The sequence below is a fragment of the Astatotilapia calliptera genome, chromosome 13 (assembly GCF_964374335.1).
Source record: "Astatotilapia calliptera chromosome 13, fAstCal68.1, whole genome shotgun sequence".
In the NCBI taxonomy this organism is placed as follows: Eukaryota; Metazoa; Chordata; class Actinopteri; order Cichliformes; family Cichlidae; genus Astatotilapia; species Astatotilapia calliptera.
In genome coordinates, this window is record NC_137434.1 from 20,084,069 (window position 1) to 20,099,630 (window position 15,562).

The window sequence follows — 15,562 nt, forward strand, 5'->3', positions numbered from 1 at the left end:
ACGCCGATTGTTTGTAGTCCACGCTAGCGGCGCACAAAGGGCAGCATTTAAAGAGGATGGATGCCTGTCTTCATCCTCACTTTGCATTGTGGTCAGTTTTTACCACAGACGGCACCTGTGATATCTTTATGCGAGCGTACGCTTCTCTCTCTCACACACACACATTCATTTCGTCCTGTTCTTCTATCCCCGTCACTCCCTCACCCATCTGGCAGAGCATTTTTGGTGGTGATAACTTTGGAGGTGGTGGGGGGGGGTGAGTGGGGAGGGGTGCAGGCAGGCAGAGGGGAGGACAAACAATGTCTTTGTGTGTCCACATAGTGGAACAAGAGACAGGCTAGGGTGGCGGCAGCGTAGCTGGTCCGGTGGGGGCCTTGAGAAAGCAAGTCTGCCAAAGAAAAGATTACACACACCCCCTCTTTTTCTACAGATGCCAAGGGATCGTAAACACACTCAAGAAAGCAGACACTCCCAAGAACACAGGCGCCGGGTTCTTGTTAACATGTATGCACAGTTGCAGACTGTGACATTGGTGGTTTAGATTTTGAGTAGCATGTGAACGGACGTGCACGAAAGCAATGAAAAAAGAAGTAGAGTAGATGGGGGCTGTCGCATTCAGAGGCGCAAATGCCCTTCGGTGTTTTATTTAACAAGATCTGCGACACCCGGGATAAACGCTGGTCATTAATGGCTATCATCTGTGGGTGTGTGCGAACTTAAGTGCGGCCAAACTCTGTGTTGATGTGTGTGCGTGTGCACAGGACTGAGCTGTGTTTGTATTCCCAATGTCTCCCTGGAAGAAAAATGCCGCAGATAAACATGATTGTGCCACTTCTGCTATACAGACCTCATTCACTGGGTTGCCAGGTATGGGTGGCATGCAAAGGGTTAAGATTTGATATCCCCTAATCAAGCTTTTCCTGTCTACCTGCTGCACTTGCCACAGCTTGCCCCCTCCTCCACCTCCTCCTCCCCTTCCTCTCACTCTTGGACTATCCCATCACTGAGGCCCCCCAGCTTTGGAGTTGCTAGGTAACCAGAACCAGCTGTTGGTCCTAAGCCCATTGAGCCCATTTTGGTCCTGCATCAACTGCAGAATAGTTTTCTCTGAAAGCTCGCTGTGAACTCAGCGACCGCCACTGTGTCCCTGACATCATCGTGCCATGGAAAATCTTCCTCACTTCCTTTTGTTTTTGCAGTCTTATTGTTCCGTTGATACGGGGGCCAGTGTTTGAGCGTCCGTGGCATGTGTCACACCGGCTCGATTAATTTAGCAGCATCTCACCACCTTTCACTTAAGGAAATGAGAAATGGAGCAAGTGAGGGCAAGAGGAAAGTGAAAAGAATGAGCGGCTGGGGTGGCAAGGGTTTAATAAAAGCAGTCACCTGTAATTGAGAGTCAGTTAAAATGACGTCAGGATATAAAAGAGTCTCTAAAGTGTTTCATTCCTCTGTTAGTGAGGACGCTAACTTGTCTCAGAAAGCCATTATGAGAGATTTGAGATGGCAGACTACACAGTGAAATTATTCACGAAATCACAATAGTGCAGGTAAGTTAATACGTCTCTGCAGTCCCAGAGTGGACCATTTGCACTTCAAAGTGTGTGACAACCTAAAAAAAACGGACACACACAAAAACAAGCCTCAAGTAAATCTGGAGGGTGGGGGTGGGGAGAGAGTGGATTAACTTCCAAATAAATTGGTCTTTGTAAACCAACCAAGTCATGTTGAAAACCAGAGCTCAAAATCTGTGAGAAAATAGAGCCAGAGGAGAAAAAGATAACTGATGTAGTGTGATGTTATTAAAAACCAATTTAAAGAACAGTTTCCAAATCCAGGGGGAGAGACACAGGTTTGAGGTTTATTTGAGCAAAGGTTTATTTTCTTTCATTGATTGTTTGCGCTCTATTTAGGAAATGATTCTTCTCCCTCTGAAAACTGTGACTCACAGCGTCTGGCAGTGTCTGAGCTGCTTTTCCAAGATCAGTCCTTCCAAACGAGAGAATTAGACACCAGATCGTATTCACTAAGGAGAGATATTTCTACGAGTCCTGCTTCCTTTTCTTTTGCTTCTATTTCTGTTGTCACAATCCAAAAAGGCTTTTTAGTTTGGAACATCTGTAATCCATTTGTGGTTGAGAGTTCGCGCTTGCCAGCTCTGCCAAAAGTTTTCATACTTCCTGACAAATCATCCAGTTTGTGATTAGCGTTGGCTTAGGATGATATCAACTTTAGGCCATTCAAGCATCCCACGAGGGATGTAGCAACACATGACCTCCACTGGATAAGCCTATCTGCTGTCACACTGAACATGGTTTAGATTTAGTTAGTCAAGCTGTTGGCTTTGTTTCTTTATTACTTGCTGGCTTATACACAATGCTGGCTGTTGTGCTTTGATAAATACTTTGTGCACAATAACAGGAAATTGGCACAAGCAATTAGCATTTTTATCCCTAAGACTACCAGCCAAAATATCTTGCAGCCTAATGTAAACCGTCTTCATTCGTGTTGTTTCTGCTGCTTGCAGAAGTTTATGTAACAGCAAGTAGGACTTGAATAATGGCCGTGGTGAATTTTTGCCCTGCTAAAGAAGGAGTCTGGTATTGGGTGGGACTCTGTTTGGACACGGAGAGAGTTCTGGCTTTGCTTTTGTGTTTCCTTGAGTCCAGGTTCTGGGTTTGGCTGCTGGGTGGAACAGCTGGCAAGCTGCTGATAAACACCCCAGGCTGACGTTGACCCCACCGGGGAGGCAAAGAGAGGCACATAAACAGATACTCTAATATATACAGACAGAAAAGCAACCAGATGCAATCAGGTTTTCTACAAGAGGCCAACAAATAGAGATGAATTATTGGGATAAGACTCACTTATGTGCTCTCCTGTGGGCTTTTTACCATCTGAATAAACAGCGGAGCTTGTCATGTGTTTGTTTTCCTGTGGAATAATTATTTTATGACCTCCACAAGCCGGCTTTGTTTTCTCATCAGCGCAAAATAACTAATGCATGATCCTAACACAACCCAAAATTGTCATCTTGTAATTATTAGGGGGAAAAAGTGTGCCTGATTCTCTTAAGCTAATCATCTAAAATCAGCAAACAGAAGGTACTTTTCTGCTCGCATTTATAAAGATGACTGTTATTACAGCCGCGTGCAGCTACAAGCTGATTAATTCCCAGTTATATTCCACAAGGACCAATAATGACACTGTGGTAATCAACGTGTGGTTTACAGAAGCCCGTAGTAATGAGACGTACAATAAAGCAACTATACTTCCAAAACTGATGATGAGCTTACGGCATGAAGACCTTAATGGCTTACAATGCAAACAAGGTGTTTCGACCATCTTTCTGGCTGGTTACCTCAGGATTTGTGTTGTGAATTTTTAGTGATAGTGTACCTGGTTTGGAACCCCTCAAAGTCAGTTGCCATCTGCAAAGCAACTTCCGTTTGTGATTCAGTGGAGTCAAGTTGACATGTATTCTGTTTATAAATTGACAATTACTTGTAATAAATTGACAAAAATCGCAAATATGTTGCCGTCTGTTGCAAACCTGTTGCCATCTACAGTAATTCACATTGACAGAAATTCCCATGAACTGCTTATATTCAAACTCCAGCCAGAACACCATGGATCTGAAACAGAAATTCCACAAATGATGATGTCGTTTTACTGCACAATGGTGCCCAAGACAATCTGCAATCTTGCGTAGACATAGCAATGTAACCAAAAAATAGTTGCAGCTGCAAATGAGTTGTGTTCATTTGTGCAGACAAGCATTCACTTCGACACTGTAGTCTCTTGACTAAAATTCTTTTAGTCTTAGTGGAGTAAATCTCATAAGATTATAGTAGACTAAATCTAAAGTTGACTGAGTTGACTAAAATATAAAGCGTAACATTTTTTGGGGTTTTTACAGTTAGAGTTGCTCCACACTGTTTACACTTGCTCCACTAGTGTTTTATTTTCCTAGACATCATATGCAAAATGTGTCCATATGTCGATTCTCGTCTTCCTCCCAATTCTTACTGCAGGAAGAGATCACCTCTGACTGGATCACTTCCAAAACTCATCCTGCCTTTCCACACAACTAAAATCTCCACAATATCCAAATGATTGGTCACCAATTTTGACACTGGTGCAAACTGAGTCAGCACATTGGTAATCTGTCTGCGCTTAAAATTTTCAATTTGCAAACTTTCGCCAGTCTGTCTGAGAGTTGTTGCTGTGATGTAGACAGGCTAGCTCTCAAGAGTCATCGTGCAATCAAAAGTGGTTGCTTAGAGAATCTCTGGGCCATCAGTTGTTCGCTGCAAGTAGTTGTAATCAGTCTGTGAAATGGAAAAAATTCACTCCAATCACTTGGCAACCACCAATTTTTCCTAGTCCCAAGGAGGTTGTTGTTCTACTTTTATTCTAGTGTGGCTGAACCATAAAGTGAACCAGACATTCTTTGTTAGGAACTGAATGATCGAGAGGAATGATTAAAAACAATTAGCTATGAACAAAAATTTTCATTTAAATAAACATGATAAAGGAAAAGTGTATGTTAGCACCACTGCTAGGTGAGCTTTTCCTCCTCATACTGTTATTGCAGTAAAAAATTGTTGCAGTTACTTTAATCGGTTGATTCTTCTAGTCTAAAATTTGCAAATGTGAGGGTAAAGTTGTAAGAATTATTGATGTTATACATCAGTATCTGTCCTGGCTGCTCTTATTGTGTGAACTGTCTCTTAATTGTAGTACACGAAACGTACAGTTGCTCATTGACACGCTGTCATTTTTTCTGTAGCTTAGCGTCTGAAGGAAGATTCAGTCTTTCTGTTCAGCACCAGTGAGCTCCTTCAAATCACTGGTCAGGGATCCGAGTCATTAAGACTCACATTAACAGCTTTGTTAAGTGTTAATTATCCGCAGATTCATCATGTGTTAACCGTGGTGCCACGTTCTGCCTTATTAGGCCGGAGAAAGACGATTAACCACCAGGAAATAATTAATCAACAGCTTTTTGACCTACTTCCTGTAAGTGACTGATTTTTCCCGCCAGCTGCAACTTGTTTATCTGTGTACAAAGTATGAGCAACTGATTTTCTCCTTTTATCTCTGGGTGTGTGTGTTTGCATTTTTCTCGCGTGTGTATATGCACAAGTCGAATATGTTTCCTTGTGTGTGACTCCTGGATGATAGCAGTATTTTGCAGTCGGATAATGAACTCGGCAGGAGTGTGATGAGGCAAGGCGCAGGGAAAGCTGTGGAGCCACAGGTGTGTTTGGCGAGCTGGAGTCCTCTCTCTGGACCTACCTCGCTAACACACATCAAACACACCTACACATACAAAATGAGTCCATCCGGTGAGAATAATAAAAGCTTTCATCTTATACTCTGAAGAAACACAGTGAAGCCACTTTTTTTCAGATTATACCTTCTGAAGACTTTGTATCAAGTACTGCTTTCAGCAGGAATTCTTAATAGAGGTGTAAAACATAATATATATTAAATACGAGCGAGACTTTCCAAAGATATATTCATTTTTTGTGTACTGAGAATTTTAAGTGGACAAGCCTCTCAATGTGTGTGTAACATTTGTGTGTCTTTTTATTATGAGTGAAAATTGTGAATGCTTTGCTTCAAAGGCTAACAAAAGACACTTTTTCACATTTTCTATGCTCCTCAGTTATGACAGCAAAGCTAGATGGAGGGGCCATCAGGAATTAACTAGTGACTCACCTGCCAAGAGCATGTGATATTTATTCAGTTTAGAGTACCTACTGTCAGTTTACGACAGGTAAGGTAAACTAGAGAACTCTAAAAGTCAGATGATCCCCTGTTAGCAAGCATTTGGTGACACTGGGGAGGAAGAACGCCTTTTGAACAGGAAGGGACCTCCAGTAGAACCACTCCCAGGGAGGGACTGCCATGCTTGACCAATGAGGAGTCAGAGGACGAGAAGAGCAGAAAAGAGAGACAAAACAGTCTATCGCAGCCTTTGCTAACACAGTTCCCCAATTTCCTCAGTCACAAAACCCTGCAGACCAGATGGCATCTATCTGGGAATGTCTGGTCGCTAGGGAAGAATATATGTATTCCCTGAACTGGTTGGCAGAGTGGTTGCTGCTGGTAATCGCTGTGTAAAATCAGTCATGAAGAGGGAGCTGCACCAAAAATCTCCTTGTGCTGGCTTTGCTAGGTGTCTTCCATGCAAACAACTGCTGCAAACTGCTGCAGTCTGCTGGTGAACAAATCGATTACAAAGAGGTTTTCAGCGAAGCACTGTTTACTCCTTTGCACCAATTTCACCTAGTGACAGCAAGCAACTGCCAACTAGTTTGTGAATACACATTTTTCCTTAGTAAATGGTGCTTACCAGGAGGACAGTCGCTGACTGGTGTCAAAGCATACTTGTCTGTAGTTTTAGCAGTTGATTTCACATGCAGCAAGTTGGGGAATACTCACTTTTCCCTGGCGACCAGTGGTTGCCAGGCAGTCACCAACTGGTCTCTAGCCCTGGGCGACTGGTGCCTGACTTTTTGCTTTTGATATACTATCTACCTTTACAGCCCAGCAGGACTATGGTTAAATCACTAGACACTTCCACCACTTTCACAGGCTGTAGATTCACCGCAAGGGAAGCAGAATGCAGGTGAAGTAAAATAAAAACCCTGGCTATAGAAAGACGACATAAGTGTCTTTGCTGGAAACTAATAATTATCATTTGCTCTTGATACTAATTAGTTAGAGTTTTCTAATTATTTTTTTGACTGCATTTACAGTTTTCTAAAGTTGTATACACATCAGCAAAACATATTATTGGTGATTGCACACATTTCAAGTGATGCAGTTTTAATCTGAAGACAGATCTTCGCTTGTATTCACAAATCAGATACAGACATACAGACTGAAATAGTCACAACTGTCCGCACACATTTGCAAATAATATTGCTTCAATAATATCCCCAAAGCGCTGCACAGTAATAATATTAGTAATGGCTGTCATATAATAGAATATAATAAAAACTGTCTCTTTATCTCCAAAGTATTTTATGAAGCTGAGTTATAAAGTGGCTCATATATCTGTTGTAAAACTCATAAATTCAGCAAAACATAAAACATAGAACCAAAGCAATAACATAAAAAAAATCACCAGCAAAACAATGGCAGTAATAACTAACAGAGTATCATTTCATCTAAACAAGTCTATAAAAGTGAATTTCAAGCAGCTATTAACAGATTATAATCAATCTGCTAGTTTGAGCTCGCTAACAGAGCCACGGGGGAGGCCTGTGTGCTGTGCTTTCATAGAGTTAGAGCTCAGAAGAAACAGATTTTGAAAAGCGTTATTAAAATCAAAGCAACAGAGGCCTCAATGGAGAAACTTTTCCCATAATGCAACTCTGCAGCCTCTTTCATTAAACCCTGCCACCCTGCGAACTCCGCTTCTTTTATACCCCGCTACTTGAGTTTGTGACTCATGCCTTCTGTTAATAATGTCACACACTTTCGTTTCCCTCCGGGGTTGCAGAAGATTTCATACAATTGTGAGGTGAAAGATTGGCGTATTGCTCCTTTAAATGCCCATCCGGAGCTTTAAAAGTAATCAGTCTTGTCTTCAAATCCATCCAACAAATAGGCAATCCACTTGAGCTGTTAAATTTTAAAGATATGATGATACAGAGTCTCAAGTTTTTCCTCACTGCAGTTTTACTCCCTGGCCCCATATTTTGACATTTCACTGAGTATAACAGAGCAATAGAACCAGAGTATTCGATTAAATAACCCCATAAAAATACATGCACGTGTTTGTATGTCAGCTAATATCACAGCCAGAGCTGGGATGGTGACGACAATCTGCAAAGCTCCTTTTTAAATTAACCCAGAGTTTCCATTTCTCGATGTTGGATGTAGAACAACAGCCTGTTATTCGTTTTTTTGTGTAGCTTTATGTGTACAGACTGCGTGCACATTTGCTTGGCAAGCAGAAGGTTGCAAGTTTGATTCCAGCCAGAGTCACAAATCCCTTCGGGGTTGCGTCAGGAAAGGTAAAACCCAAACCAAACATGTTGAGCTACATGCTATGTTGTTGTGAGCAGTTCAAAGTAGCTCATGTGTGCAGTCATTGAATTCCCCATGAGTTACTCCTCCTGTTGCATGTGTGCATATGCACTGCATACCTTGACAACATGCGGTCTGAAAAGTGATGCCGCTGTAGAAATGTCTAACGGCCAGCTGGGGGCGACTTTATATGAGTGTATAAAAGTTTGAAAGCAACTGATGCTAATGTTCACTTCATTTATCACCTCATTAAACACTTTCCTGGTGAGTTTATGGTCTCAATCTCTGGTTTCACATCTTATTATTCACAATATTTTTTGTAATTATCTTCCCAGTTGGAGTCAAATAGATGATTAAACAGTTTATGCTTCAGATCTGTCCCTTCAAAAATCCAAGATGGCAGCAGCCAAAACACACAGCTCCATCCATCCATCTGTCCGTCCATTTTCTGCCACTCATTCGGGCTTGGGTCTTGGGGGCAGGACACTAAGCGCCAGCCCACCCTCTACCCAGCTGCTTCCTCCAGCTCTTCCCTTGAGATGCTGAGGCCTTCTCAAACCAACTGAGAGACATAATGTCTACCAAGTGTACTACTTCTGCTCCACAGTCTTCTTCTAGTGGGAACTGCCTGAAATCCCTCACCCAGGAGATGTTCAGTAGGCAGCCCTATCCAATGCCTGAACCACTGCAGCTGGTTCCCTTTGGGTGAGGATCTTGGTCTACTCCTCCTTATCAGTCTCCACCCTCTGGAGGAAGATCATTTGCTGCCCCTTGTATCCGCAGCCTTATTCTTCTGGTCACCAGTCATAGATGAAAGTGGGAACACTCAACTCGACAGATAAATATTGGACTCTTGGTTTTTCTTGAAATTCTGGAGATTAAAAATCTCTTTTGTAAGAGCAGCCTGGCCTGACAATGGTGGCAATAAACAAGTATGTTTGGTTTTATTTCTGCAAGAGAAACCAGAGCTGCCAGAGAAAAGGGCCCTGCCTGCTTTTGAAACTAGGACCCTCTTGCTGTGAGCCAAGAGTGCTAACCAATGAGCCGCGATGCTGCCAAGCTGCCATGTATTCCAAAAAACAAGAGAAATGCAATATCATTGATAGAGAGCTTCCCCCAACTCTTTGCACGTGCAGGAAGTGTTACCCCCCCACCCCCCACCCCCCCAAAAAATAAAATGCACAGAAATGCCAAGGCTATTTAAACTTTTGCAGAAGTGTTTGGGTTTGTGTCAAACATAGTAACAAGCTGACTGAGAAAATTTATCTCCAGGTCCTTAAAAGAAAAGAAAATACAATTTCAGAAGGCTGTCTTCTGTCCAGAATAAAAAAAAACAAAAAAACAATCCTGCTGGCGCAGAAATACTGCTGCATGCACGTCTTCCTTTTTTTTTTTTTTTTTTTCTTTCGCTTTACATTACTCTCTTCTCATCTGCCTGCAGTGCATATGTTAACATGGTGTAGTTGTGGAGGTCACAAACACTGTCCTTGCTATGGAGCAGTTAGAGAGACAGACATAGCGCGAGCAGGCTTGGACGTCCTCACCACCAGCGCAGATGCCACTAAATAAAATATTTCATAATCCTGCCCAAATCCTCTAATCACCATGACAACAGGCAGCAGGGAGCCAGAGAGTGGTGGTGGTGGTGGTGATGGTGTGTGGACCCCCCTCCTCCTTTCTTTTCCCTCCTTTTCCCTCTTTTAACCAGACTTTGGCTCCACACTGTGAGATTGTTTTTCTTAATAGAAGCTGCGCTGTTTTATGATCACCCAAAGAAGAGATCATCGCATTGATTTTCAGGAAAGTGTTTAAAGTAGAACACTCACTTTTTTTACAGGCCACTGTATAGTGTCTCAGTGACCAGCTGCAAACTCCTGGAGAGGAGCATCAAGTTTAAATTGAATTACTGCAGATAGAGTGCTGTCAGAGTCCAGAAGGTACAGATATTCACACAGTGAAGGCCTGCTGGGTTCTGTATGGTGATAGGATAATGGAGGTGATGACCTCACAGGGTGAAAGGACCTGTTGCCTGGAAACAGTGTGGATAACAGCAAGAGACCAGGGGGGTAGTCATATCGCTGGTGTGTGGGTGCGAGTGTGTGATATCGACCAGTGTTGCCAGGTAAGGGAGATGATGACAGTGGTTTAAAGTCAAGTTTAAGTGTATCGATCTCACTCACGTGTGTGTGTGTGTGTGTGTGTGCCACTGATATCACAGCCCACACACACACCGGTCCAGCACTTCCCACTGCGACATGGATTTCCCTGCGTTTTCCTGCTTCTTCCTTCGCTCATTTGACGGTGTGTGCCAAACATAAATAATTAACTCCTTCTCCTCTCTGTCTCCCTGCAGGTATTCGGCCCCAGATTATGAACGGGCCTATGCACCCGCGCCCTCTGGTGGCGCTGCTGGATGGGCGCGACTGCACTGTGGAGATGCCCATCCTCAAAGATCTGGCCACCGTGGCTTTCTGTGACGCTCAGTCCACGCAGGAGATACATGAAAAGGTACACCGTCAGATTTCAGAGGGGATTTAATTGACTTTGAACGGGGCATAGTTGTTAGTGCCAGTCTGACTATTTCAGAAACTGGTTATCCGCTGGGATTTTTCCACACGGCGAGCTCTAGGGTTAACAGAAAATGCTCTGATACGAAAACTATCCAGTGAACTGCAGTTCTTTGGGCAAAGTCTTGTTGATTCCAGATGTTAGAGGAGAATGGCCTCGAAGCAGATGGGCTGCAGCAGCAGAAGACCACACCGTGTGCCACTCCTGCAAGCTAAGAACAGGAACAGGGGCTGTAGTTCACACGGACTCGACAAAATAGGACAGTAGATGATTGGAAAAAATGTCACGTGGTCTGATGAGTCTCAGTTTCTTTTTGGATAGTAGGAATTTACTGTAAACAAGATGAAAGCATTGAGCCATCCTCCCTTGTATCAGTGTTTCAGGATGCAATAGTGTTGGCACACTTTGGGACCAGTACTCAATAGTATCTGAGTATTGCTGTTGCTGGCCATGTTAGTCCCATTACACAAATTTCAAATCATCTCAAACTGGCCTTTTGAACTTGACAATAACCAGAGCTCAAACAAGCCATGAACCTTTGGTTTCCCAACACCTTGTCGAATCTGTGCCATTCTGAATTAATGGAGTTCTGAGGGCAAAAGTGGATCAAATCCAGTATTAGCAAGGCACGCTCACTGGCCTAAGTGGCCATTGTGTCTATTATTATTATATTATAATGTATTTTATATTATTATGTTCTAACTGAATAAAGAAGCCCAACATTTTCCATTTCTTTACTTAGAGATTTGACTTCCTCCTCATAATTTCCATATTTTGACATTTAACAGTTTTAAGATGCACTACATATTAGATTTATGTCAGACCAATTATTGACGTTTTCTTGCAAGGTGATGCTCCTCGCTGTAACACTTGTAGAAGCCCCAGTGGCAGTATCTGCAGGAGCACTGACTGTGATACTGACACAGTGTGGACTTTTAATGTTTTTCTTGAAATATTTGCTCTCAGTCGAGTGCAGTAGAATCATCTCTTTCCTCCCTCTCCGTCTCCTCCTCTCTAATGTTTTAATAATATTTCAGCCCACTGGCTTGTTCCACTCTCCCAGTTCAGCTATAATGGTTTCATCACTGACTCTAATCCCACTGGGTGCTGAAGTGCTGCTTTGTTAAATAAGGACGAGGAGGAGGAGGAGGAGGCGGCTGGTAATAGAAATGCAGTATAATTGTTCTCAGCCAGAGTGGGTGAAACATTTGTCTTATTTTACTGTCTATGCACTGGAGCCAGCGAGCAGCAATTTTACAGTCCAAGCTGGAGGGTTTGTGTCTTCACGCTCACAAAGAGGAAAGGAAGCCTTCCAATTCATGCCATGTCAGTTTCAGAGAAAATGCTACCATATTTCAGTTGTTGTAAATGTGTAATGAAAAATGGGTCTGATTGAATTTGTTGAAAACATTTATGCTTAAAAAGAAACCAAACGGTTGATATTTCACCTTATTTTCACCTTACAGACACACACACGACACACAAAAGCGTCCAGTAAGACATTATGAATACATTTCTCACAGAGGATCCACCTGGGAGTATAGATGCTGGCAACGGTCCCATGACTGTAACTGCGCAGCAGAGGTTAAACACACAAACACACACACACCCTCCGACAACCTCACTACAAGAGCTGAAGCAGTGTTCACACACGTGCACATAAACAAACTCTTAGGGTGCAAACACAAGCATGCTGCCGTCTCTTTCTGTGACTGCCTGGAAGTGAGCAGATGCAGTGTTTGAGTTATGCTCCACTTAAAGACTCCGTACTAAACTGTAGCTCTTGAGCTCTCAATGTGCAACTGCAAGCCTGCCAAAAACACCTCGACTTCTGCCGAGCACGCGTTAAAAGGAATTTATTAGAAAGTACTTCTGGCGTATTCCCTGGAACAGTGCCGTCCTTGAAAGGACAAAGAAGATCCTTTGGATTTCTGAAGATACAAAGTGGTGCGCTTTAAAAGTGTCTTTGACGTCATTATAAAAGTAACTGCAGCTGATATTCTATTGAAAAGTGATCACTTTTGCAGATATAATTGAGAAAAAGATTTTATGTTGGAGAAATGTTAGTTAATTTAGTATTTTTAAGCTTTCGGTTGACAAGTGTTAGGAAAAGTAGGGCATTAAACAAAGATGTTCAGCTATAGTCTTAAAATATATGAGCAGTAAATGTATTATTTAAAAAATTGATCGTGCTTGACTTGATGTGTCTTAGATTTTCTCTGTTCTCTGTATTGTTGTAGGGTCTTTACCATACAATATAAAGCATCTTGAGGCAACTGCCGCTGTGATTGGGAGCTATATAAGTAAAACTGAAGTGACTTGATTTGTTCTTTACATTCATCCCTCCATCAACTCCATCTTCACACTAGCTGCCGATCAGCAATCCTTTTTCCCTTTCCGACACAAAAACTCAACAAACCCAAGTCCAAAATTCAAAACTTTCCTCTGAAGCCCCAAGCCTGTGATTGCATAACAAGGTGCTTAAAGTGCAGAGGAAAGTGGTCAAATAACTGATTGAAGTTTGCTTCATTGTTGTAGTGAAATGGCTTTTGGAGCTAGAAGCAGCTGCAGGTGATTAACTTAGCTTAGCTTGTTGGTTTAAAGCCAACAATAAGCCTACCGGCACCTCAGAAGCTATGGTCATGTGAAAAAGGAACTACACCCTCTCTCTGTTCTAAGATTTTACAGATTAGGACAGGAATGAAAAGTCATCTGGTTTTGAGTAGGTCATGCAATTAGGTAAATATAACCTGGTGTGAGCAACAGTGCGTGATGTGTTACACAGAAACTAACTTGTTTGGAAGGGTTGCCAGGAGAAAGTCCCTTGTCTCTAAAGGAGCACGGCTTAGGTTTGCAAAGTTCATCTTAAAAAAAACACAAGACGTCTGGAACAATGTTCACAGTGGAGATGTTTGACTACAATGCACAGTACCAATTATAAAGAAAACAAATCAAAACACTGAATTTCAGCACAAATAACTCGTACAAACGGTGAAGCATGGTGGTGGAGGGGTGATGATTTGGGTCCTGGTCACCTTGCAGTCTTTGAGTCAACCATGAACTCCTCCTTATACAAAAGTATTCTAGATTATGTGAGGCCATCGTGTTAAAACTGGGTCATGCAACAGGACAACAATCCCTGAAATGGCTGAAATAGAAAATAATCAAGATTCTGCAATGACCTGATTGAAATGTGTGACATATTTACCTAATTTTAAGACCTGATATGGGCCAGCTGATTTGTCAGTGCATCCTGATATATAAAACCTTATGTATCAGAAAGAGGGTGCCGTTTCTTTTTCACATGACTGTAAGTGGCACACGCTTTCATTTGGCTAAAGGAGAGATATGTTGGGCTTAGTTTAGTGTAAAGACTGAAAACAGAAATATTCTTCTTCTCACCTTTCAAACACAACTGCAAACATATTTCAAGTTTAATCTCCACACAAATTGAAATGGATTGCAGTAATCACGATCCTTTGCTGTGTTTAAATGCGAAGGAGCACGTGATGTATCAGCTCAGAGCGGCACTTTTTTAAACAGCCATGAATACCACAGAAAGAAAACGTAATTTTTCTCACAGTTTCCACTTCATGTACACTCAGCTTGTATCCCTGTTTGTCCTTCTCCAGCTGGCCCGCTTTACTCGAGTAATGAGAGCGATGCACGAGGAGAGCTTTAACCTTGAGTTTAGCACCCAGCCCTTCCTTCAGATAGCTCCACTGTGAATGCTCTGTGGAAATTCACGGCTGCGCTGTTCTGGCTCGGCTAGGGTTAATTTAGTTAGCAGGATGTGAATTCAGACCGGTTACTTAACAGCCCTTGGCTTGCAGAATCTACTTGTTTATGCTTTGTGGGTTTCTCAGCAGCTGTCAGTCTACTTTATTGTCCTGCCTGCATCCATTCTAACCTTGTTTGCATACAGTTTGAATGGATGTGTTGTGACAAAAACCAGCTTTGGCAAGCACTCATTGTACAGTAAACACAAAGGCAATCACTCATATTTTAGTGCACATATAAACAATCCATTTGCATTTAGATGAAGAATAGCGGACATAAACTTTGGGAAGATGGGAGGTAGCGAGAGCACGCATATTCATGTTGGCTGTTACAGAAGAGCCATCTGAATATCAGTGCCGGGTTGAGGATGATTAAGAACAGTAATGACATTGGGGTAGCAATATAAATGCAGATGAAAATGTTCAACTAATAATGGCTGTGGACATAAGCAGTGATGATGATGAGGCCTTATCCTCTCTGATGTCCCCCAGGTGCTGAATGAGGCCGTAGGGGCCATGATGTACCACACCATCACCCTGACCAGAGAGGACTTGGAGAAGTTCAAGGCGCTGCGCATCATCATTCGCATCGGCAGCGGCTACGACAACATCGACATCAAGGCTGCCGGGGAGCTCGGTGAGACTGAGGGACAGATGCACACGAAAGATGAGCGTTGCGAGCAGGGCGGCTCAGGCGCGGAGCGTAATCACGCGGCGTGAATAATGAAGGAGCCTATCTGCTCGTGTGGCTAGCTCATTCACTACAAAGAGAAAACATAAAGGATGATTCATCAAGTGGAAAATATGCATCGCGGAGGAGGACCAAATCAAACTCTGCTCGCGATGTTTACGCGACACATATGTACAGGAGTTTACTGTAAACAGTAGATGTAACAGAGCTAATTTCACATGCAGAGCAGCTGCTCCGACTGATATCAAACTCTCCCTGTGATTCCCATTTGGCCCCGTCGGCATATGTTTGGTATGAGAACAGGATTTGTGTGATATCCTAATTATTGTCATTTGCGCTCCTATATTTCAGTACGCTGCCAGTCTTTTGGTGGGCATAATTAGCAATTAGAACGATCCTCTTATCATTCATATTTCAGTTTTATACACAGCGGGATTTTATTCTGTAGTAAGTCATAAAGACGGAGAAATATCCT

The 15,562-nt window shown here is 42.5% G+C and overlaps 1 protein-coding gene across 4 annotated transcripts in view; it reads left to right on the plus strand.

Moving 5' to 3' along the window:
• Positions 1-15,562, plus strand: part of ctbp2a (C-terminal binding protein 2a) — a 40,555-nt gene that overhangs the window by 15,763 nt on the left and 9,230 nt on the right. For all 4 annotated transcript variants that reach the window (XM_026190080.2, XM_026190078.2, XM_080287981.1 and 1 more), the window contains exons 2-3: positions 10,403-10,557; positions 14,889-15,033. In XM_026190080.2, coding sequence (XP_026045865.1) covers positions 10,403-10,557; positions 14,889-15,033 — 300 coding nt within the window. The remainder of the gene's footprint in view (positions 1-10,402; positions 10,558-14,888; positions 15,034-15,562) is intronic.